The sequence below is a fragment of the Gobius niger genome, assembly GCF_951799975.1.
Source record: "Gobius niger genome assembly, chromosome: 16".
NCBI classification, from domain to species: Eukaryota; Metazoa; Chordata; class Actinopteri; order Gobiiformes; family Gobiidae; genus Gobius; species Gobius niger.
This window is the reverse complement of record NC_136867.1, coordinates 13120141-13145711: the sequence shown is the minus strand read 5'-3', so window position 1 is coordinate 13145711 and position 25571 is coordinate 13120141. Positions and strand designations below refer to the sequence as shown.

General features: G+C 42.1%; 2 protein-coding genes across 2 annotated transcripts; both read right to left on the bottom strand.

Moving 5' to 3' along the window:
• Nucleotides 1–13049: 13049 nt before the first annotated feature.
• bsdc1 (BSD domain containing 1) lies at nt 13050–16872 on the bottom strand. Its single transcript, XM_079573805.1, has 11 exons — nt 16837–16872; nt 16229–16283; nt 16036–16152; nt 15787–15954; nt 15591–15645; nt 14951–15066; nt 14808–14876; nt 14561–14645; nt 14062–14478; nt 13874–13977; nt 13050–13805 (listed from the first exon to the last, which is right to left on the bottom strand). The coding sequence occupies exons 1-11, from the start codon at nt 16845–16847 to the stop codon at nt 13773–13775; spliced, it is 1230 nt and encodes a 409-aa protein (XP_079429931.1). The 5' UTR covers nt 16848–16872; the 3' UTR covers nt 13050–13772.
• Nucleotides 16873–21032: 4160 nt separating this feature from the next.
• olig4 (oligodendrocyte transcription factor 4) lies at nt 21033–21833 on the bottom strand (the record flags this gene model as incomplete). The annotated part of the gene is made up of 2 exons (XM_079573714.1): nt 21033–21361; nt 21425–21833. 2 exons carry the CDS (start codon nt 21831–21833, stop codon nt 21033–21035), a joined length of 738 nt encoding a protein of 245 aa, XP_079429840.1.
• Between the last annotated feature and the right edge of the window lie 3738 nt (nt 21834–25571).

Genomic DNA, 25571 nt, shown 5'->3' with positions numbered 1-25571 from the left:
TGTCGTTTTTTTTTAAAGATATTATTGCTTTTGAACGACACATAAGGTGTTTCCCCAAAGTCCAGGAACGTTATAAAATGCAGGCAGTAGATATAATATAAAATAGAGACTTCATGTCTCCATAAAACCCTACGTATAGTAACTTAAATATTGTCACTGTTAGCAGAGTTTAGGGCATTCATTACCCAGTATATTGTTGTGTTCTTTGGAGGACCTTTGGAAAACTATACAAAACTGTTTTCTATGAAGGGGATTAGGAAAGACTCCCTCTACAATATTATGAATTTCACTATCCAAAGAATCTAACAGCTTTATTGCAGAGGGCCACTTTTATGGCTGTTTATGAAACTCAAGCCAAACCTTCGCTCTGTTTGGAGTTGGTCTCCGAAGGCCACCACACCCTGTCCGAGACTTGGCCGGTGTGTGCAGCTGAGATGAGTGAGGGGGACGGGCCCACTCAAGAGTGCAAGGAGGTGGCTTTATCAGCTCTGAGTAATGGCTCCTCCGTGGTCTACACAGGAAGGGGAATTTGTATCTAGTGTGCCTCCGAGCTCAAAGCAATTACATGATCCATCGCAAACACCCGGCGCTGTCCGTCAAGCTGCATTACGCTGATAGGCCAGAGGGGCGCAGAGCTCTGGGCCAACTGTTGCCGAATTTGTTATTACATTTTGGGCCAATTCTGTCTGGTCGGGAAGAGGGGAACCATCTGTAACTTTCACCTGGCTCGGATACAGGCTGACGGCTGCAAATCGTTGTCTCGGCGGTAAAAGAGATTCACATATGAGTCATGTTATGTTTTTAAAAGCCAGAACAGCTGCAAGGTACACCTTCCGCACACCCCCTTAACCCCCAGATGAGATGGTGCAAGGCTGATTGGACCTGATTGCGCTGTAAAATCGGTCTCCCCCATGACGTAGGCAAATGCCTGACAAGATCCAGTATCTCTGAAGATTACACTCACATGTTCAACGCCACCAGTCAATGTCATGTCAGTGTTGGGTCAGCAATAGCATCCAAAAATCTATTGATAACATATTGAAGTCTTAAAAAGAAAGGATGGGTGCCAGACAAATGCCTCAGCAATCTAGCCACAGCCTTATTCTAAAGTTAACCTTGCCAAAAAAGATGCTTGTGCTTGTACCTTGTGAAAAGTGTTAAAGGTGCAAAACTCACATGGCCACCTTCTCAATCTTTTATTTTAAGTGCTGTGGATATGCCAATTGACAGGATATTACAAAAAGTCTGACCTCATTAGCTGATTGCTGTTTGTTATTTTACGTGATGCTGAACAGGGTCTGAATCAATTCCAAGCCCATATTTCATTTCTGCAGTATACTTATGTACATGGTGCAGAAAAAGCTGGCAGGAGATAGCTGGCAGCATATTTCATTCCATCCCGCCAAAGCGGACTATCTGATGGAAGTTTGTGCTGTGCAGAGGCTTGTGTGTGCATGGGAAACTGGAGGAACGCGACACATTTTTCACCAGCTTTACTGTGATAGAGGCTGGCCCATTTAATCCTTCAGTGCGTCAAATTAATTTGGTGTTCCTTGACTTCCTGGCTCAGAGCATTGAGCCATATGGCACAGCTGGCCACTATGGACGACTGCTCCACACAGGAGGTAAACACTGGACTCCCACCTTGCAGAGGTCTACAGGCCTATTTAAATATAAAGCAAAAACAGAGACTGCAGTTTCTTCCTTCATCTCTGACTGACGTCTCGTACGTCTAGATAGTGTCAGGCTTATTGTCGCTGTCACTGTATGTGTCACACTGTCAGAGGCTACTCAGGAGATGTGATCTGCTGCCTCGGAGAATGGAAATCAATCTGTTGATGCTTTTTTATGTAGCAGCAAACCAACTGTCGTAACCATATAAACAATATTTAATCAACAAGCGACTATGCAAAAGACGGAGGCAGAGGAATGTCATTGCCTTACCAGAGAGAAGGTTTTCAGGCTGTCCTGATGTTGACATCTCAGTTGGACGATGACTTTAATTGATACCAATGTAATATTACGGTTATATTTTATCAATGGATCAATGGATATAATGGAAGTTTGGGCATGCCCAGGACCGTTTGACTTCGATACAATACCCTCTTGATCTAACACCCTTAATAAAAGATTCTGAATCTCATAGGCTTTCCTGGTTAAGTAAAGGCCAAAATGTCCCCTGTAGGTTCTCCACCATTGGAAATACAACTGTACTTATTACTAGCAAAAAATAGGTTATAATATGGCAGACATATAATTATATCCACCTTGATTAAATAAGACTTTTTTTAATAATGATTTTCATTCATGTCTTAATGTTGTCTGAATTCAACAATATAGCATACACACGAAGTGCACATGTTGTGTATTTGAAAGACTAGATACTGTACATTACATTTAACAGAGCATCTGCTGTGGATGGAGGCCAGTCGGAAATAGCTACGCCCACTGCACTATAAAAGATAAAACTGCCCTATAAACCACACCTGAGACCGATCACTGTGTGCATTAAAATATCATAATAAAAATGGAATAATCCGTCATAACATTGAAGGTGCGAGTTTTGTCTCTGGGAAGAACATCTCTAACCGACCTTGTTTCGCCTCTGGGCCAACAAGGGCATCTTAGAAGGGTCTCTTTGTGCTCTGGAGTCATGGACGCTCAAAAAGAAGCATTCTCCAGATGCCTCAGCCGTAAGTGAAGCCTCTGTAACGGCTGGTAATTCAATTGTGCCACATGATTTCTTGGTGAGTAATCCACAAATGGGCACTCAGTGAAAACAGCTTGGCATCCAGGGCTGATGAAGCAAAGGCTCATGGGAGGGGAGCGGGGGAACAGGAGGGGCTAGAAGGGTGTACCGCAGACTCCAAACGTGAGGAGCAACACTGCATCGAAATCAAATACAGGCGTACGTAAAAATGTTTTCAAGGGAGTAGCGCAACAGATCGTTTTCTGAAAGAAGTGAATGAAAAAGCGCTTACTCATCACGGGTGCACTATGGAGCCATGTGCAGAGCTGGAGGGCACTGAGTGAAGAGGTGCAGCTGTTTCAGAAAGTCCATTCCAGGGCAGTCGAGCGATTCACACCACCTCTCCAGGCGACAAACTAAATAAAAAATGGAACAGCGAAAATGGCAGTAGCGCAGAAGGTGGAAGTGGGTGAGTGTAATGGGTTTTGTCATTGGCGCAACTTTACAGAGAAACTCACCATCTCCTCTTCCTCCAGCTGTCTGCGGACACGGGCACACGCTGGTCTCAGTTCAAATGAATTTTCCACGTTTCAGCATTTTGAGGAGGTCTGGGCTTCGCTGCAAAGAAAGGAGACAGTGTTCATAAGAGTATGGTTTAAACAAGTGATACAGTATGTAGAGCAAGAGAAAAATAAATGTGATCAAACTCAATAAATCTGTCCAAACTGTAATTGACTGTGCACGTCAAGAAATATGTTATAAAAAGTGAAACGCTACTAACATTGTACATCCATTAAGCTGATGTGATTATGAGGAAACAGACTGACAAGAAATGTATGTTTTGCTGCTCAAATATTGTACATCTGTGTTATTATTACATTTGTTTAACCTGTTACCCCTGATCAGGGGGCTAAGGGTAAGGTTTAGGCTCAGGGTCATGATTAGGGTTAGGAATGGCAAATATCATGTAAATTGTGTTTCACCCACACAGATCTTACACATAATTTTAGAAACTAGAAGGTCTTGGCTTTCAAATGAGGTATCACACTGGCATATAGGCTGTAAAATCTCCTGTTAATATGCTTTGAGATTTGTGTATGAATAATTGCTAACTCTAATCCTAACCCTAACCCTAACCCTGACCTGGCAGATAACAGGTTAAACAGCCTTTGCTTTGTTTTTCTTTTCAGGGTCGGATGTGCTCCTCAATCCCTTGCTGGCTCCTCAGTGATGCCTTAGTCATCGTTAGCCCCGTCTGCCCCGTAAAGGGCTGTAGGTATATTTGTCTCAGTGGGCCATTGTCAAATATCGTCAGATTTGTCGTTTTTTGTATCTTTTTTTGTTAACCTGGTGAGCAACATGTACTGAGCACTATCAGTCATAGAAATAAAAAGGAGAAGGGGCGTCAGGTAGCGAGTAGGCTAGTCCGGGAGTCTGTTAGTCTGCTAGCATTAGACAGCAAACATCACAAATTATGAACGATCCAGATGTTTTCAGTTTGTCAACCCATCGACCGCATTTAGGTGAGGTCCGAGCCTAGCTAGAAATAATTAATGAACGTACTGACACTCTGAGATTTCACTAGATACAAATTATTGTTAAAAGTGTCTTCAGAGCTAGATGCTAACTCAAATTCACTCATTTCACTCACAAGTTTATTTTTTTTCTGGGGTCGGAGATACACATCCAACGGCCACTAAACATCATCTTATAATACCATCCATCCATCCATCCATTTTCTTCCGCTTTTTCCGGGGCCGGGTCGCGGGGACAGCAGTCTCAGCAGAGATGCCCAGTCTTCCAGATCCACACACACCTCCTCCAGCTGTTCTGGGGGGACCCCGAGGCGACACCAGGCCAGCTCGGAGACATAGTCCCACCCGCATGCCCTGGGCCTTCCACGAGGCCTTGTCCCACTAGGACATGCCTGGAACACCTATCTGCCTCTGACTTCCACCCAGTCCTCTCCGCACCCCACCCCTACGGATCCCTCTGTGGGTGGTGGGTCCACAGGAGGGCGGGCCCACGTCGTCCCTTCGGGCCGTGTCCGACCGGGCCCCGTGGGCAGAGGCCCGGCCACCAGACGCTCGCGTTCGGGCCCCAACCCCAGGTCTGGCTCCAGGGTGGGGCTCCGGCTGCGCCATGCCGGGCGACATCTCGGTCCTTGATTTAACACTGTCCATATGAGGCTTTTGAACTGCTCTTCGTCACCTCGGGCCTGTTTGCCATGGGAGACCCGACCAGGGGCATAAAGCCCCAGACAACATAGCTCCTCGGATCATTCGGGCACTCAAACAACCCCAACACATTAAGGTAGCAGTTCACGGAGTTGTGAACATCTTATAATACGTTAATGATAAAGAAACTATTATATAAATGCACATGAAACGGACCAAACATACCTCCCCATACGTTAATATTGCCTTCCATATTCATTTGCATGGGGATGGAACGTTCAAGTTAATTTTCATAGGAACAGGCTCCGATAGCTGAAGGCAATTCTGAGATTTCTATGCCATCAGTGACTCTCATCAAAACCTTGTCACATCACTGTCAAAGCTTTGTCCCTGAACACGGAAAACAATTCAATGTAATCACAAGAGACTTTTCTGATTAGGCAATTATGGCACACAAATCAGCGGAGAAGCAGTTTTCATGTGCGATCACACGAGGCTATGTGCTGCTAATTTGTCCCCACTGTTAGACAAACAATGTGCGACTCCAAATGGACCATCGGCGAGGCAGGAACGGCTCAGTTTCCATAGTAACCATTCTCAGACTAACTGCTTGTCTGCGCCCGCTCTGTTTTTCTTCTCATTTGCTCTCTTTTTTGTCTCTCCTACTTTTTGCTGTTTTTGTCGCTTGGAGTAAATCAACCACCAACAAGCTTTGTAAATAACAAAAGCAACAGGGGAACATTTTCATTAAAATCTAAACGAGGACCGGATCAGATGCGCTGCTGATGGACGGAAAAAAAAGTACCTATGCTCCCCAGATGCATAGACGTAAACCGTATCATCACAGTTTATGGGGTTATGGATTAAGATTGGCGCCAGGGTCAGAGTCTTGGTGGAGGAGGAGGACGCGGGGGAACATTGGCTGGTTTATGGTTGAGTTGGGATCTGGTTGTGGGATTGGAGGTGTCAGTGAGTTCATAGGGAACAGAGGCGCTCGTCTGAATCTGATAGTGCTGCTTTTCCCTGGACAAGACCCGCACTTCCCCCGTCCATAGAAAAGGGACAACAGTAGCATCGGGGGAACAACGCTACAAAATTTAATGGTGACACAATTCAGACTCTATTTAATTGACTGCAGAGTGGCTAGGTAATAGTGTGCAAAGTGTGCAGACCCATTACATTGCTTTCATTCATACGCTGACAATGGTAGGTAAACTCCATTCAACGGCGACAATACAAAAAGGCACAGCCTCAACATAAGAATACTTCCTTAACCCCATGAAAACATTTCTATTCCCGACACACACCTGGCACAGAAGCCTGCCATAGTCCAATCTACGGTAGCAATTTACTACTATTCCTGCCCTAGATTTCATATTTAATCTGTGACGCTGGAGGATTTCTTGGCCCAGTGCACTGTGTAATCTTGCGCAGGGCAGATGGCAGTGTGGCAGTGTCAATCGGATCGCTCTAGCGGGACGATGGAGGTTTGAAGTTCTCAGGGGTACAAGGGGCTGCAGCATGAGGATCAGCAGGTTTGGGCCAGTCAGCCTCTGCATAAGCCACTGGGCAGACAGACTCCTCACCTTTTGACGCCAGGCTAAGCTCGGGACAGAGAAATAAGTTGGAGCTTGCTTGACACTGGACACAATTGCCAGTAAGGATTAGGATTATCCCCGGATCATAAATGTCTTGTTCACTGTGATGTCTTACACAAACAGCTCTCTGACTCTCAAACTTGTACACTTGCACACACTTGCACTACTTTTGGAGTCTTCAAGTGATGAGCGCTAGAGACTGTGGCGTGTTAAGTCCCTTCACAAAAGATAAACCAAAGTGAGACACATAAGTATGCAAAGATAGGAGCAATACTATCAATGTAATGCCCTGATCACAAAGCAACATCCCGTCAAGAAAAATACACAGAAAAGGGTCAAAGTGAGACCATCATGTGAACTACAGACCAATATTAATGTAATGAATTTTCATCAATTCATTTCATCCATAAATAAAGAAATGAAAGGAGTAAATTAACCAGTGTGAAACAAGCCAATATAATCACTTTTTCAATGTACTATTGTCAGTAAATTATTAGCATTATGTAATAACTATTCATAATGTAATGAAACTGCATCATCATTGTGTAATAATTAGTCACATTTTGTAGTAAAGTCTAATTTTGTGAATTTTGTAAAATCGGTCACTACACAGGATCAAGTGGTAATGCATTGTTAAATACGTCATCAGTTAAGACATTTACACACAGCTTGCTTACCATTGTTAAGGAAACATGCTAGCATTTTTACATACAGAGATATGTTCTTACCTGAACTTAGACGAGTTGATGCGTACCTGTCTGGTCTTTGTGTGTGCCCTCAGTCACGCAAAACAACCAAAGACGTTGTTAGCATTTGGCCTCTCCCAATGTATTCCTATAGCTCCAAACGGGGTGAAGTTAGAAGCGACCAAGCTCTTCCACGGGCACACACAAAGACCAGACAGGTACGCATCAACTCGTCTAAGCTCAGGTAAGAACATATCTCAGTATGGAAAAACGGTGGCCTGTTCCTTTAACATTAATAAGTATCTAAACAGATAGTACAGTAGTGACAATGTGCACCATCCATCTGGTTACAAGCCAGAAATGGTAAAGTTTAGGAAAATGGTTAGCACATAGAGTATAATAGAGTCTAAAGTTATTCATTGACTGCACAAAAATGTCATCACTATTTTCCAATAGTTTAATAGTGTGCCGTCATCATAAAGTGCTACCACACATTTTATCGCATTACATAAGTTATTGCTGTGAAGCACGAGCGCTAACCGCTGCGCCACCGTGCCACCCTACAGTGGCATCACAATTCTGTAGCTCTGGAAACTTGTATTCACATTAAACAAAACTATATTATTTGTAATAAACTTCTCCCAAAAAGCCACAGATCTACGACTCAATGACTACAGGCCAAAGATGCTGAAGTTTGTAGTGAAGTCTTTAGACCACGTGGTCCTGTCCGACTTCAGAACATCATTGCCCCCTTCCTGGACACACTGCATCTTCATGGAGAAACGGCACCATCCAGACTTCTCATGAACCTTTGCTAGGAACCACACCTTTCTCCCAGCTCTGCTCCAGAACAAGCTCACTTCCCTGATGGGGAACATCTTGGACACTTGGACCCTCACTACTCGGGACAGGCACAGACTGCAGCAGATTGTGAGCTCTGTTGAGAAGGAGATCGGCTGCAACCTCCATCATCTCACTGGGACTTGTTCATCACCAGACCTTTGGACCGTTTAGGTCGGATTGCAGCTGATCTTTCTCACCCGGACAGACTGTTTCACTCTCCTCATTTCGGTTCATTTGGACCAATACCTACTGCTTATCATCCTTTTTTTTTAATACTTGCACTGGTGTATTTGCACCACCTGGTCATATCCATGGCTTGCACCTGTTGTTTAATTGTACATTGTAAATCCACCCACTCATTTGCACTGCACTTTTTCTGCATTTTAATTATTTGTTTGCTTTTTAGCTTATATTTCATTTTCTTTATGGGTCTTTTTCAGTCATGTCATGTGACACTCGCACAGAGATTAGTGATCGATACAGCAGCACCAGCATGGCGTCACCCTGTCGGGCCCGCACATAACTAACTTTATTACTGTCAATCTATGCACCAAAAAAATCTCATTTGTGAAGCCTTTCACTGACACGACAATAAAAAAATGTTCTGCTTCCGACCATCATTTAAACAAGTTCTATTTATATCTATGCTCTATTCTTCTCAATGGGGCCTCTATCCAAATCTCAAAGGAGCATTCAGCCGAGCTTATTAGCAATCTACAAAGCGCGTTACTGTATGCAAGGCGCCGCCAGTGTCCACTTCTATCGCTACAATAATGAGGACCAGTGTGAAGTTTGGACAGTGTGATTTGAATGAACAGACAGACTCTCATCTCTCTGCTCCAACACCAGCTACATCACCTACAGTTACCAGACCATAGATGAGACCAGGAAGTGTTTAGCCCTCTGAGAGAAAACGGAGCCATGAATAGGTCCCGGGGCGGCGCAGGCAGAAGACACAGAAGAAATGAGTGAATGGATGAATGGACGGGACAGCATTGAATAGGAGGGGAGGAGGGTGGGGCAGAAGAGAACGGGACATTCAGAAGAGGCAAATAAATGAATTGGAAAAGCAGCAAAAAGTGGACACAGCTGAAAGTTGGAGGCTGAATATTCAATTGTGCTGAGGTTCATTTGGGGGCGTAAACACACAACTAGAACAATTTCTTTTCATCTATGAGTTTGAACATAAATAACATTTAGTTGTTTACTATGAATCGCCATTTTGATGCATCTGCACCATTTATCATGGCATGGGACTGAACTTTTTTGCCTGTTTTTTTGCTTCTGCTGTTGGGACATTTAAGCAACAGTCCCATCCCCCCCACTCGCTGGTCTCACCTTGTCTTGTGCCAACTTTGAATAAAAATAACCAGTGTCCCAAAAATAATGATGAAATAGCCAAGTCTTCCTCTTTTTGTCAACTCTATCCACACTTGTATCCTTGATATGTCATGAGACAGAATATAAGATAACAAACAACAAATAAATATTTGAGATAAAAACTTCAACACCAGGACATGTCAACTTTAATGCACCCCAAGATTGTGTAAATATTACAGTGAGGTAGTGCATAGTGCAAAGTATAGTTATTTCAAAGCACTACACAGAACTTTTATGTAAGAAAGTGCTGTTAGATCTGCTTAGTGTGCACCATATTCACACCACAATTTATTTGTTTATTTGCCGTTCCAGTTTATTGTCTTTTGGTTTGCGAGGAATGTCTTCAGCTCGACAAATCACATCCATATGACTCCCTTTCCCTCTTTCTGTTACCACTTGTGGTAACATGAATGATCAAGAGACTTTTATCTGAAATAATGATGGTTCAAGTTAAAAGCTACTCCGTCTTTCGCTTCAGAAGTAGCAGAAGAGCGATGCCATGAACGTGTAAACCAGCTACCCCAACCGAGTTCCCTAGCCTCAGCAAATTGCTTTAAAGCCCAGTACTTTGTTGTATAATGTAGCACATAAAACACACAGATCTGAACGCTCTTGCTCTAATGGCAGTGCTCCCATATGATGCACACAAAGGAGCGAGGAGACAGAGAGGGATGTGGAGTAAAGCTGGGGTCTGTTCTTCTAAACATTTGCTTTGGCAGGCTCTGGACGGGCTGGGCGGTGCTTACACTGGTCCCCTGACATGCATAGAGCGGAGCCCCTGTGTCTTGACCATAAATTTGAATGGAGAGGGAGTTATCATACCCCCCGCCCCCCTCCAAACACACACACATACACACACACTCCTCCGTGTCCCCTCCCTGACTGAAACCCTGCATTCCTCCAGACACGGCCTCGTACAAACAAAGTGGCCCGTTCCCACCGCTCCACATTGGGAAAGACGATGGATTGTCATGGAAAAATCCAGAGGCATCTCAAGAGTCCTATTTGAGTTGTTTTTTTTCTTCCATTAGCAGGAGAAATGACGGAGGAAAACAAAGTAGTAAAAGTACACAGATTTAATTCGATTCATGTTGAAGTACATGATTTGACAGAAAATGTATGCTTGTGTGAATGTAAATGTCCTTTCCATAGCATCGACTGGACTTGACTTCATTGATGGAGCTGAAGACGTTTCTCTTCTATCTACAGGTCTTCTTTTTTCGCCCCCTTTGTAGAGTGATGTCCTCAACTCAATCAACCCAGCCCGGTCGATGATTTAAGCTTCACTTTGTGGTAGCCTCAATACTCCAAAGAGAGAAATCTGTGGTTGCATCAAGTTGTCAAGGTAATAGTGGAAGCTGCAGTACCATCTGTCATGGCAGTAGTAGCAGCTTCAGTAGTAACAGTAGTAGCAGCGCAAGTATTAGGTGTGACTACAGAACAAGTAGTAATAGCGTGAAATAGCTCTATTCAGGTGGTTATAATATTACCTGCAGCAGTAAGGGTACCACTAGCATACTATTATTAGGCATCTTAAGTGGTGTTATAGTATGAGTCGACATACAAGAAGAAAAATGTACTCATACAAACTCATCTCATTGATACGCTTGTTACCCTTGAGTGATGATTTTCAGTGTTTGCTCACCACTGGGGGATATCAATCATTTCCCAGCACACGTCTTATATGAAATATTTTTGCTCAAAAACCCAAATACATACCATACATAAAAATGAGCCCTGGGTGAGAACTGGAAGCGCGGTCATTATAGAAAGGCCTGGCAACACATTCCATAGGAGTCCGCCTCCACCCTCAGAAGAGGATCTTTTGTGCTTATTGAATGCGGTGGGGTTACCGGGTTTCTCCCTTTAGGGTGCACTGAATAATACCCCCGCCTGGAGACGAATGACCTCATCGTGACACCCTCGGCTTGCTCTGTACAATGCTCATACGTGATTACACTAACCTGTTTTTGACTAGGTTTGTGCGGCAGAGTGAGAAGCAGGAAGTAACTGGTCAAGGATGGATTACAGGAAGGGGGGGGCTGCTGGAAGGAATCCTCAGGAGGGACGGATTTCTCTCCACTGTCCACATCATCTGCACATAGCATTGGCATTGACAGATTAAAGAGGAGAACACGTTGCACGCGCACACACGTTGCCAGAAGCCTAAGAAGAAGTGGGCTTTCAACAGGAAATTCCTTCACAGTCTTTCTGCTGACTAAGGAATCTAAGTGGGAACAGTGTTGAGGAAGAATGTAATGTATACAGCGTGTGTTATTTGGGGTCTGGTTAGGGCAGCATATGCGCAACCCATTAACGCACAGGTAAAAAAAAAAAAAAGAAAGAAAAAAAGTTGTTTGACAGAGAACTGTTTCAAAAGTCTACAACTCAAATTTCCTCTTTGATTCAAACAGTAAAAATAGCCTTTCTAGCTGTCTAATTGCTACATAATAACACTGGAAAATACAGCAAATGGACGTGTATGGGATTCATTTGTCTGAAGATCGATGAGTTCGCCATAATGGGTATTTTTAATGTGAGTCAGTGATTTAATAATGAAAGACCTTCCACAAATAACCATGAAATATTACCTAAAAAGCGTCCCGTGTTGCAGAGTGTGTGTCCCTACACCGTGACCTACATTATCAAGTAGGAATACATTTCTGTCCTCCCCCTCAGTCGAGATCTCACCTCACGAAAATGCAACACTGGGCATTAACGAGAGCAAATGTCATATTTGGTGACAGAAATGTGGTAATTTCTTTGGGAAATGATGGGGAACAAAGGACTGGCTGAACATGTGGCCAGTGTCAGTCGGATGCTGCGGCGCGGAGAAAAGGAGTGGCATTTTCACTCAAATTGGCCTAAATAAAGCAACACTGCCTCCTGGTGGTCGTGGCTTCCCTAAATGTTTGTAATCTGAGGCTGTACCGCCTTGTCCGACGCACATAAAAACTATGAATTAATGCAGCATATATCAAAATATATGATTCAATTCAATTCAATTAAGTTAAACTTGTCTGGGAGAACCAAATGATAAAAAACTGTGATCAGATCATTTAAATAAAATATTGGAAATTAGTTTAATTAATTAGTCATATTCCCTTTAGTGTCAAAAACGGATTTCATCACATTTTCCCTTAAATTGCTTCACATACTGGATCTGCAACCCCTGGGGGTTCCTGGACCAATGGGAACTGAATTAGAATGTATGATCATCATCTACTTTATATCGAGCATTTCTATACCCACTGCTGAAGCATTTGTCTAAGATAACAGAGATTAATTTGCCATGGGTCCTTTAATGACAATGATCATTTTAAAAAATATAGTTATACATACATTAGAATTGAGAAGCCTAGAAAATGTTCATGTCAAGTGTGAATCTGAAGCTACACAAATGAGAATCATAAACATGCAAAAACATTGCAACAAGTTGAAACGGCCAAAGAATGGCAACGTATAGATTTGCATACTGTATTGCAAAGAAATGCAATTCAAAGCACTTAACACATTTGTATAAATATTACATCTCTATTGTGTTTTATTAGGCTACATTACACATGGTGAAAAAGAAAAAAGCTCGAAGCACTGCTTCTTGGTCTGCTTGGCACACTGCCCGCTGAACTATTGTGGGCTAAATTCTCCAAAACTTTACAAGAAAGTAATTTTATCATTTTGACAGATTTTATAATGAGCATATTCCTGTGTCATATACAGTACCAACATTTGCTTTAAACCTAACCCAACATTTTGTCTTTAAAAATTATTCCCTCTACCCACACAGAACATAGCACAATTTCATTCAAGTTAAGTAGAATAAAGTTGTTTTGCTTGTGAAACTTGACTTAGAATTGGATGTGAGGAAAAAACCTTTACTGCGTGTCCACATTTTATCTCTTAAAATTTCATTTGCAAACACAACAAAGAATTACCGGTAGTTTGTTTTCACTATCAATCAAAAATCAGTTGTAATTATATTTTGTCTTTGAATGACTAGCAGCATCACACTTTATGGCTATTGATAGCCTACCGTTAAGTTGTAACTGAAAATACATTAAACTCTGCTCTTAAATTTAAAGCCAAAAATAAAGAAAAAACACTTCTTTTCTGTTGCAGGGGACCTTCTGGCACCGTCTCTATCTGCTCTGATGGATAGAAGTCATAATGACGATAAGCACTGCCTAGATACAGTCATACGATCTTAAATTGACATGTAGTCAAGAATACGAATTAACTTCAGCCGTTAAATTCTCTGTGCCCTGGTCCTTGTTTTCAGTTGGAAACCAGACAGTACTAGCTTTCCAAAAGATGCCAACAGCCATGACGTTAAGAGACAAGGAACACATTAAGCATGGATCGCCTCTCGAGAACAAGCTCCAATGGTGAGTTGCAAAGCTCAGTCCCAGTTTTCCCAGTCTTCATCCAGTTGCTAAGAAAAAGAATATTATTTATTTTCAATACATTTCACCCATGATTAAACGATGATGGCAAACATACATCTCCGGATGCCTCAATTTTAGAAAGAGCCATCTGGACCTCCTCCTCTGTCATGTCCAGGTCAAAATCTTTTTCCCAATCTTCACTCACGTCTGTGCTTGATCCTGGACAAATAACAAACAAATGTACAAATACATTTGAATGTTTCCGGATGGACCCTGCAATACTGCATTTATAGAAGAATTTACCTTTTTTGCCATTATTAGATGGTGTGGACTTTCCACTGTCAGAATTCAGCTCAAACACTCTTAGATCTTGGGGTCCGTCTTCTTTTGTAGCTTCTGGTTTCACAGAGGGTGCCGCCGTCACTGTTTCAGTATTAGCTTCTGGTACAGTTACGGCTTTCTCTGGACTTGGCTTTTCAAGTGTATCTGTAATATCTTCCAAAGAAACCTCTGTCATTTTCTTATCCAGCTCCGTGACACCTCGCTCTGGCAGTACATCTATTTGTGTTGGTAAACTGACACTATCGCTGCTTAGGGAGAGGAGTTCTTCACTGGGAGACTGAACTGGATGTAACACAGTCGTTTCTGTGGGTGAGCTCAGGCCCAGTGTTGGTGTAGAGGCAGGATGAGATGAAGATGGCGTGGCACAGAGGAAGTCATCTGGACAAAGATAAAACAAAGATAATTCTAGGGTTACATTATTAGATTTAGGCAAATATAGAGACATGTCACAGAGTTTTACCCTCTTCCTCTTCTTCCCAGCCCAGGGTCTCTGTATGCGTGCTTTGTTCTGCTCTTTGTTTCAAAGCCACTCTCCGTGCCTCTTCCTACAAGACATCAATATATGACTCTATAATTATTTCAGTACTAATCATGTGTAGAACGAGGTCTGCAGTTCCATCTGTTGGCACTACCAATGTTGAGAATGAACACAGCCAGCAGATGGCGGTCATGCTCTGTGTACACTGAGAATCCCTCTTGAAATTTACCTGGTCCAACTGGAAGACTTTGTAGAAATATCTCTGCCAAAACTCTGAATGCGATACAGCTGCAGGGACCTGTACAAGAAAACAATTTTGCAATATTATGGAATCTACCTTGCATAAAAGAAGAATGTAGTAGAGTGTAGTACCATTTTAGTGTATAGAGCTCGTATAGATGGACTGTTGACCAAAAGTTCAGAAATTTCTCCTTTCTTCTCCTCCAAATTAAAAGTACACAACCAATTGTCAAACTGCTCCGGGGGGCCTGAAAAAAAAAACATTTGTAAATTGCATATGTCATAGTAAAAAGAGTGTAGAAGATTAGAAAGTCTAAGATGATTTATCACTCAAAGTACTGTAGACACCATGAAGGTACATTACTGAGTACATCGAACATCAGAACTGAGTTTATCAAATACTAGTCACTGTCGGTTCACATACTGCCGGGTATGCAAGTCAGGTCAGAAATTGATGTTGGGTAAAAAATAGTCATAAGTTTAAAGAAAAGGTGTTTAAGGCAAACGTAACCGTTTCTCTATCCCAGCCAGTTTGAAGACCCACAGAGGCCCACCAATGAAATAAAATCATGTTTTAGTTCAAAATTGCATATACAATAACAAATATCAATGACTGTATGCTATAAAGTCATTTAAAGCAGTGACTTTAAAGAAATACTAGTACATTTCCTTTCAAAGCAAAAAAAATGGTGTGTACTTGTTTTGTAGACAAACTTTGGGGGAATCAAATATACACACTGTGCTGGAATGTAGGCAAAAATAACTGAATTACCATCAGGTTCATTGCAGTATGTAGCAGGGTCAGCCTGCAGACTGTAGAGACGAGCCTATGGGAAAAAATTAATAAAAAAGGAAATACAAGATTTTGTTAGTAAGCAATAAAAATATATGGTTAAAATGCATCTTTATCCTCAGATTAAAGCACCATATAAAACTATATCCCATGCAAATAAATGGCTAGTGCCTACCTTTGAACTGTCATACACCTCTGTAGTTCCTGCTGGTGTAGCGACTAAAGTGATTACATCACAATCAATGGTTTTATCAGGGGGTGGTGCAAGTGTATCAGTTATTACACCAAGAAAACTCGAAAGGCTTTTCTTCACTTTTTCTGTGGTGTCAGAGGAACCTTCCACCTAGAAAAGAAACAGATATTGGCTTTATTTCCACCCCTGACTGTTATACTTGTGCAGTTGTGTAAGTTATTAAGAACTTACAGCAAGTTTGCTTCTGACAGCTGTGGCTGTTGCCACGATTGAACACGCCGTGTCATGCTGCACCACAGTGCTGAACTCCGTTAGGTCTCGTTTTATAAACTCTAAGGCTTCAGACGACTGCAAAAGACATGTATATTAAGTGTAAGCAGTATTCAACGTGTTAATATCAATAAGTATTGACATTCCATATTACCTTATCTTTGACAGCCTGGTAGCTCTGCTGAAACCACCCTCCCCACCAGCTTTCTCTGTTGACAAACAAACATGAGCAGTCTGCTTCATCACTGACAGGCAAAACGAATAGATAGAATATTACTTAGATGACTTATTACTTAGCTTAAAAACAAAAATGAAAAATGGGATAGCCTATCAGTTTTATCTCGACAGGAAGAGTCTGATATAGCTGCGCTAACTGAAGTCAAAGCTAGGTAGCCAGATACACCCATTCTATCGATAAAATATGTTTTAAAACAATGACATGCGGCACAAATTACAGAGACAAATGATCCACAAAGAACACAACACTAGCGTTTCAATAATAACAGTGACGTATATGAGCAACCAAAACAAAGCTAAACACTATGCTATGCTATGCTAACGCTAGCCCTGGTGTGTTTTGGTAAACAGACGCACTTCCTGAACTGAATTCGGGAGCTAATAAAGTTAAACGTTAGACTAAATCAACTCAATCTAACCCTATATTGTCCAAACATTGAGTACTAATACATCTGATAAGCAAAATAAACATATATTGTTTTATATAGGCATAAACTAAAAGTATTGTTGCGTGTTCACGCTCACCCTTCAGCCATCTTCAGATGATGACATCATCAGTAGTACACAGGCGCTTTGCGCATGCCCAGACCAGAGCCCCGACACGCAGAAAATCTATTATTTATTTGTTTTATTTTGGATACAGAACACAGTAGCATTAATGCATTAATGATAAAGATGTTATCTTTTGGGTACTTCTGTTTACATTTAGACCAAAACAGTGACCCATCAACGCTTTTCTAAAAGGGCTCCAATTTGGTGGTAAGTTTTCAACACAAGCCTATGTGGTTGTTGTTTATACTGTATAAACAAGAACCATATCGTTGTCCGAATAAACTACAATACGTTTCTGAATGATGTCAACGTATAAAACCATATCCTGTTCCTAATTAGGTCGTTATAAGTTAACTAGTAATTTAACCCTTGTGTCATCCTTAAGTTTTCTTTGATTCGCCACAAAAATGTACACGCTTAAAAACAGCCATAAAATCACCATACATTGACTTTTTTTATCTACTTATTTTTGCATAAACCTCTTGAACAACTTGTCTTTCCAAAACTACCAAGCATTCACTTTTATGGATTTTCTTTAACCCCTTAAATGCCAGCCTTATTATGTAAACTATACAAATGTCTAACTAAAAAACATAAAAACTTGAATATTTTCTGAATAGTAAATAGTAGAGGGCTGGGGCTTTGGGGGATTTTAGAGCCTTGGATGTGTCAAAGTTGAGGACCAACATTGATTTGACTGCATTTGTAGTTTTTCGGTAGTGAGAGATATACAACTTTGCACCCTTTTGCCACCCTGGTGTACAAAAATGTACACGCCTAAAAACAGCCATAAAATCACTATTCATTGTTTTTTCTGCATCTTTTTGCACAAATCTCTTGAACTATTTGATGGGCTTCCAAAAATGCCAAACATTCAATAATTTGATGGATTTTAAGGGTTGAGTAGGGTAAAAGTAAAAATATATAGAATATTGTGTGACCTATTTCTATCTGTATGTGTGATATCAATTTATAGGCCTATACTGGCTTGATAAGATCTACTTTAGGGTATGGTTGTATTGTATATGGATCTGCAACTGATACTACTTTGAAAAAACTGGACTTGATTCGGTATTAAGCATTGAGGTTGTGCGTAGGAGCTTTTACAATTTTTAGGATTGAATCAACTTCCATTAGATCTGAGAAGGGTTCAGCTCTCCCTAAATTACTGGGTTAATCTGCAAGGTCACCATCCAACACTGAATACTTTGAAACCAAGTTAGAAACAAAACATGGGGTACACTACAGTTCAAAAGGCCAAAGAATGTAAGACAGATGCAAATTAGTCCGGCAGTGGGGTTGCCAGCATTTCCTCTATGGATTCTTCCTGAAGCTGTGGTGGATCAGTCGTTCCTGCTTAAAAAACATAAGGATAAGGATTTATGTGGGAATCTGCACACATAGGTATTAAGGGGAATGAGGAAGATGACGGGACCGCAAAAGCAGAAATGAGTAGAACAACTGTAGACATAAGAGTAAAACTTATACAGGAGCTAAAAGCATTATTAAGCAAAATTTGAAGAGAAAGTGTCAGAAAGACTGGGAGCAAGGGATAACAGGACGATGGTATTTTACAATAAAGAAAAGAATAGCAGGTACAAGTGGGAATACAAGATGTTATTATGACAAGACTAAGACTTGGACATTCAGCACACATTAATACTTTGAATAAAATAGAGAAACATGTTTCCGGAAATTGTGATTTTTGTGAGGGGAATCATAAAGACAATACAGCATGTTACTGTATGACTGTCAAGAGTTTAGATGGAAAGACTTGGAACAGGAACTGTTTTGGTCATTTTCGTACAACAGTGGTTTGTATAAACCAATTTCATTTTCATTTTTTTCATTTTTATAAACTCTTATATGTAGTATAGTGTAGCTTAGCGCTTTCCTGGTCTAATCTATCCAGTTGGTGGCGGTGGCCTTAAATGAATTTGCCAACCAAACATTATTATATTTTGTCATAGCACACACATATACGGAGGTCAATTGTGATCTGCTCTAGTGCATGTGTGGAATATATGTGTCTGGATGAGAGTGACCATGTGACCATCCAAACGTGCCTTCCCTCAGCATGCTGTTAAATGGGAGTTTAGCTCTAGTTAATTTGCATAAAAGAAAGAAAGAAGCTCTGGAAGTGCGTCCTTGTAATTGAAGATCCCTTTTATTCACATGCTGCACAGTATGCACTTGTTGTTCGATGCTTCTTTTCTCATTTTCAATCCACTCAATTGGGTCTTTCAGACACCTAATTAACTCTGTCAATGCATGTTGTGTAGAGCCAACTTGGACCAGCATCTAGCCATTGTGATCTGACGTAGTTAACTTCTCCATCTGTCCCCAGTTCAATCATTGTGTTTGTATTATATTCTAAAGTGTCACTTTGCTCTTCAGTTACTTATTGTTGTTGTAGGTGTAAATCTATGAAATCAATGTGTAGTTTAATTTAATGTGACAACTGCGAGAAAATAACTTGCTTTTTATTTTGCCATTAATCCACTATTTCCATTTACTGAATGGCTTTATCTTAAAATGGTCTCGATACTAATGGTCTAATGGTCGAGGTGAGCTCGTGCTGCTGGCAGAGCAGAGGATCTACCACCCCTATTACATGATTTAAGAAGCATATCCATAACATGCCACACACATTAGAGACTCATTCACACAACAGGCCGCTAATGCCACGTCGTGGGTTAACACCATCTGCTGCTGATCAGGAAACACCAGCTTTGCACAAGTCAATGTCTCTAATTATCTATCTGGAGCAAAGGAAGGTTTTCCCTCTCTAATCTGCACAATGTGTTCTGCTTCCCATTCCCACCTGTGCCCGCACAAAGGGGAGGAGCAGGGTCTCAGTGTCAAGGGACCAGAGACCAGGTGACGCCACAGCCGCAGTCCCACCACAGAAGGTCTGCTACTCTGTTTGGCTGGCAGCTGCCTCCCCCCGCTGGGACATCCCACAGCTGACAATCCCCACTACTGACAGGGGCTCTTTACACTGTCAATAGCCTCATATATTAGAGCTAACCGCTTTTGTGGCGAGCAAGGGTGTCAGGGCTTTTGGCCCAACAGTGCTTGTTACCATGATGAAATGTAGATTGAATGGAGGGGTCTGTGTCCCAGGCACGGTCCTTGGCTCCGTCAGCCTTTGTGTCCCACGCATGGCCATTGTTGCGTCCCATTCAAAGCTCTCAGAAGGGGCCAAGGAATAGTGAGAGAGACGTGGGTGAAAATGACTTACATCTCTTCATTTCTGCCTGCTCTGCAGCTCATCTGTCAGCTGTGGGAGGATAAGCATGTATTTTACACGCCTGATTTGTTGCTAAGTGAGGGACAGCCATTGTTCTTTTTTTTTTACTGAATTATGCTCCAGCCATTCAGTAATTTTGTATACTTTAGTATTTGGCTAAATGGGCCTCTGCTATTTTTGATGGCCTTATAAGATAGACTTAAAGTTTAAAAATGTTTTTTGTTTGTTTTTACTATAAGTTGCTGTGCCCTCAGTCATGAAAACTCTGATTAGACAGTGACAAATGGCTCGCCTGGAGCTGAGGACAGGGTTGTGTCTTTTGCCTACGTCAGACAAAAGTGACGCGCCGTCCTGGCGCCGTGTCCTCCTTTCATCTGGTGCCCCCTGTAGAGGTGAAGATGGATGGTCCCCTGGTCCCAAACAGACCTCGCTCCTGCCTGGCACATTGTCACACTTCTGGCCTACTGTTTAGCGAAAGTAAAGAAGCCAAGGCCCCTAAGAAGATACTGACAGTATGAATGTCTATTTATGTTGTCTTCTTATGTCCCCTGTGCCCTTGATCTGGCCGAAAATGTCTCATAACCATCTTATAACAATAGTTCTTTTTCAAAATAGCAGCCTAAAATGATGCCAAATGTCAAACAAAATGATTGTATGAGTCATAACTTTAATTTAAAAAAAATATACACATTCACAAATCGGCAAACCAGTTTCATTTTTGGAAGTGTCACTGATAAACTGCAGTTTTTGTAATGCACGAAATCTTAAGAGCATTAACACAATCTGTATTGGAACAATGAAACAACTTACAAAAATTATTGCAAAAGTTTTCTCCATTTAACAATGTACACTATATACAAGTTCTGGCACTAGCCAGTGTTAAGTTCATGGCAGTCCTCTGAGAAGCAGGTAAAATTCACTTGTTCAATGCCAGGCTGTGTAGCGTTGAGGTAGCGGTGGGCAGTGGCTGGCACAGTGAGCAGGGGCAGGGCATGCCTGGGAAGTGCCTGAAGGAGTGGTGGTTGACATGGAGGGGATCCTTCAGCAGTGATGGGTGGAAGCTGAGGAAACTGCTGGAGTGTGGGGGTGAGTGTGGAGCCGGGACGGCTGCTGAGGCTGGAGAGGATGAGTGGTGCTGGAGAAGCGAGGGCGAGCTGCCCACCAAGGAGTGCAGAGACTGGGCCAGAGGATGCAGCGGGAGGTGGGCTGTAGCTGTGGGGGCAATGGCTGGATGGGCTGGATGGGCTGGATGGGCAGGATGAGCTGGATGAGCTGGATGAGCTGGGGTACGAGCCTGCACCGCTGCACTGCCTCCATAAACGTCACCCACTAACTTCTTCATCTCCTCCAATGAACTGGACAGCATGAGGATGTAGTTGCGAGCTAGCAGCAACGTGGAGATCTTGGAGAGCTTCCGCACTGATGGGCCTTGGGCATAGGGCATGACCTCCCTGAGCCCATCCATGGCCTGGTTCAGATCATGCATCCTCTTCCTCTCACGACTGTTCACCTTCAGTCTCAGCTCCTGCACATCATCCTTACTGAGGTCAGCGTGTTCCTTCATCTTACCCTCAGTGCCAAGATGCTTACCGGCCTCTCTGTGCTCCTGCAGGTACGGGTGGAACATCTTGTTGGAGAAGAAACTTCCTGCAGAGTCATCAACTACAAGATCTGGGGACGAGGAGCGACTGCAACTGGAGCCAGCGTCAGAATCCATGTTGAATAAACCAGGGAAAAGTGCCGCAAAAAAGTCAAAAAGATTCTGACTTAGAGCAGAAGCAAGCAGGTCCTTCTAGAGTGAGTGAGTCTTTTCTGTCAGCCTGTGGGCCTTTGGGGTGTATATATACGGCGGGCCCAACAAAGGAACAATGCGTTGCATAATGAGACACTTAGAGTGAGAGCCAATTGCAGAAGGGACACACTTTCACCCTTCACACCCCTCCTTCCTGCAGACTTTCCCTTACCTTCCAACATTTTACACCCTCATGAAACCCCTAAACCTTAACCAAAGCACACCATGTTCACACACATTTACCACAAATTAACAAGACTGTGGTAAGTATTACAGTTGCAAATTGGTAAAAACTATATATACTATAAGCACACTGGCACATTTGGGACTCGTAGCAGCGCTCAATGTTTCTATCTTTTCCTGCACATTTTCCTGTCTATTAGCCATATATGTATTTTTTTTTTGGGGGGGGGGCATTTAAAGCTAGACCGAATATGTTTCTTTGAGTTTTCTATGACTGTCTTGACCGAAATGTATGTCTACCAAAACAAAAGTCAAAATGTGTTGATCAGAGTCCTATCCAGTTGCAGAAGAAAGCAAGAGTGACTTTTCGCCTATTTTATTGTCTCATTTCAGATCTACGATGCCTGCAAGGCCCGATTTACATGTGGAAGCACTGTATTAAACCCTCCATGAGGCAAGTGAACCAGTAAAGACTTGTGTTAATGGCAGACTAGGTCCAATTCAGTTGATAGCACCAGACAATAGTCCTGAGATCAATCTGACTGGGCCCCAAACAGTCTGCGAAATCACACTACTATCACTGCTGGGATGGGAGGAGGCATTTACACATAGGCGCTACTGCACTCTTTCACAGTTGTAACATTCTTTTGTGCTAGACTTAAATTGACTTATGTTGGCTCTCTTGATTCAGCTCAAGAATTTCCTGCATGCTGCGCCAAGCAAAGCATCCAGTAAGTTTCAGCAGTTTTCTGTAGTTTGGTAGTAGCCATTTGGAATACACAGTTCATACTCTGTGTTTGTTGTCCCATTGGAAGTGTTTCTTTGGCATGACTTGAGTGTGTGGAATGTGTTATGTTCATGAAGTGTCAGCTTGATAAGGATTGTCGTCTGTGTTCAGTGTAAGCTCTTGGCATAATGGCAGAAGCTTTCCAAACTGTGTGCCTCTTACATTATACAAATCTGTGTATTGTTATTGCAGTTTAAAGCAATACTAAGTAACTTGTTTACCTTAATAAATCCTTTCCGTAGTCCTTCTGGGGGTAATACAAGTGTTGATGGGATGATTGGACAGTCTTTCATCTCCCCCTGGTGTCTCTGGCCAGAAAACCAAGATTGCAACTTGACTGCCACTGGACCGGAGCCACCAATGCACACTAACGGAATCACAAAGAAGTAGCTAACAGGCTAACGGGCAAAGCTAACTGCGGGCTAGCGCCACTTAAACAGTATTTACAGCCAAGTCTGAGTGAAAAAATATATATTTCCATTGTGTTATTGGATGTACAATATCCCTCCCTCCCTTTGTTTGTTTGTTTGTAAGTTACTTTGTAAGTACTACAACACCTGCAATTGCGCTTATGGCCTCTAGGGGCATGAGTTACTTAGTTCTGCTTTAAGATGCCACCCCATCATCTACCTCAAAAATGAAATATTTATTTATCATTTTCCAAATTTTATTTTAAAGGGATTAGATGGAAGTTGACATTTTTATACTCATCACTGCCACCTCAGGTCTAACGCGTAATTGCAGTTTCTTTAAAGGGACTAGATTAAAGTTGGTCATTTTTGTACTCACTACTGCCACCTCAAGTCATACGTGTAACTGCAGGGTCTATATCAAGCTCGTGCATGATGGCACTTCGGACCCGAATCAACACCACTGTCACCTTTTGAGTGACAGTGCAGGATTTTAGAGGCAGTTGTGGTGAATAGGTCTGGGCTCATTCTACACATTAGGACATTGCTGGAGCATGTAGGGGGAGGAAATCATTTTAATGTTTGCATCTCAGGAGCCAGTTATCTGGAGCATATGGACATACCCGTAAGTGGGCTTGGAGCCAAGATGATGGCTGGACTGTACCTCTAATTGGGTCATTATTAACGCAATATAGGAACTGTGGTCTAGCTTTGGTTTGAATGTTGCCTAACATGTTGTATTTATTTTATTAGTAATGTGCCATTAGTTTTAATATGTTAATGTGTTTTTTCTTAAAACACAAGTTTCATCAATATTGAGCTTATATGTTTCAGTGCTGGGTCTCTATCTCAATCAAATATCTGTTATCAGTCCTCCCTTGAGTTCACTGTGTATGCATGAGCCAACAAACCCCTATTCTTCTGCCCCATCTTATTCTCATTCATGTGTTTACATAGAACGCAGGCCACACAGAGAGACACAGGGATCCTCCAAGCTTTGAATTTTTCACAAATGAAAGCATAGCCACCCTCCATGTTGCTACATAATCCTGCAATTTTCAACCCTGCCTTATCGTGTTTGACTTTCTTCTCTCTGGTCACCTCTCAGGCCCCTTCATCCCATTGAGGCAGCGGGAGTGGCAGACTTTGGGTGGATTTGGACCGGCCATACGGGGTGCACTCCAGTCAAAGCGTGCAGGTGACCAGAAAATGAGGGCTTTGACATAGGCATATGCTTGTAGAGATAGAGGATCAGCCGAGATTAGGGGCCATCATGGCTCAATAAAAAAACGGTAAGCTGAAGGACAAACCCGGGCTGTGTAGCATGTGGCTTCTTCAGAGACTCTTTGGGCCATTGTTTGGTGGGGCTGAGATCTTGTGCACACAGACAGCTTTAGCCTGAGCATCTGGATATAAGAATGGACACAATGGAGGGCCATCAATGCGCTGTTGACCACAATAGTTCAATGTATCGAGATAAAAATAGACAACAATCACTAAGAGACAGTATGAAGTGGGTTTCAAAATGGAATATTCAACATTGAAAAAGTGTGTAGTGCAAAGTGATGCTCCACCATTAGCTATAGGAATGTCCTGATATGACGCTGTTCTGAAACACAAGGATTATTGAGACTCTTCCAAATGTAAAGGCGCTTTTCTCTATTTAGGACATAAAAGAAACTGAAAAGAAAGAAACTGACTGACCTGATTTGATAGCAAAAGCACACATTTTCTTATGAAGCACATGTAACTCGCTAAAATACTTATCTTTTTTACTTTCATTTGATACTTTTATTTATGTCAATGCGTTGCTCCTATCTGTGCTTTTGCTCAATTATACAAATTGAGTATCACCTCAAAAAAAAAAAAATTGTGTGACATTCTTGACATGCTTATAGTGACTTGAGCAATGATCAACCAACATGATGAGCTTATTAGCATTATTAGCACTGAGCACAACTTGTAAACAACTGATCAGGCGTCCACAGAGCAGTGGTCCTTCTCTCTCTGCTGCATAAACTGAGACAAAGTGAGAAATGCCGTTCCTTTTCTCTTGCTATGACCATGTTTTCTCTAGTTCTTTTCGGATAGTATGTGTTGTACAGGGGCAGTATAAAAGTGTTTTGACAAAACGACAAGTGTTCCTGAGTACAAGGAGTGCTGCCCATTGTCTGCTCTCAGCACTGGGCCTAACTGCTCTGTGATTTATACATTTACACAACCCCCAAACAATCGCATTATCTCCACCGACACTAAAAGACACAAAGACGCTATGAAAATCCC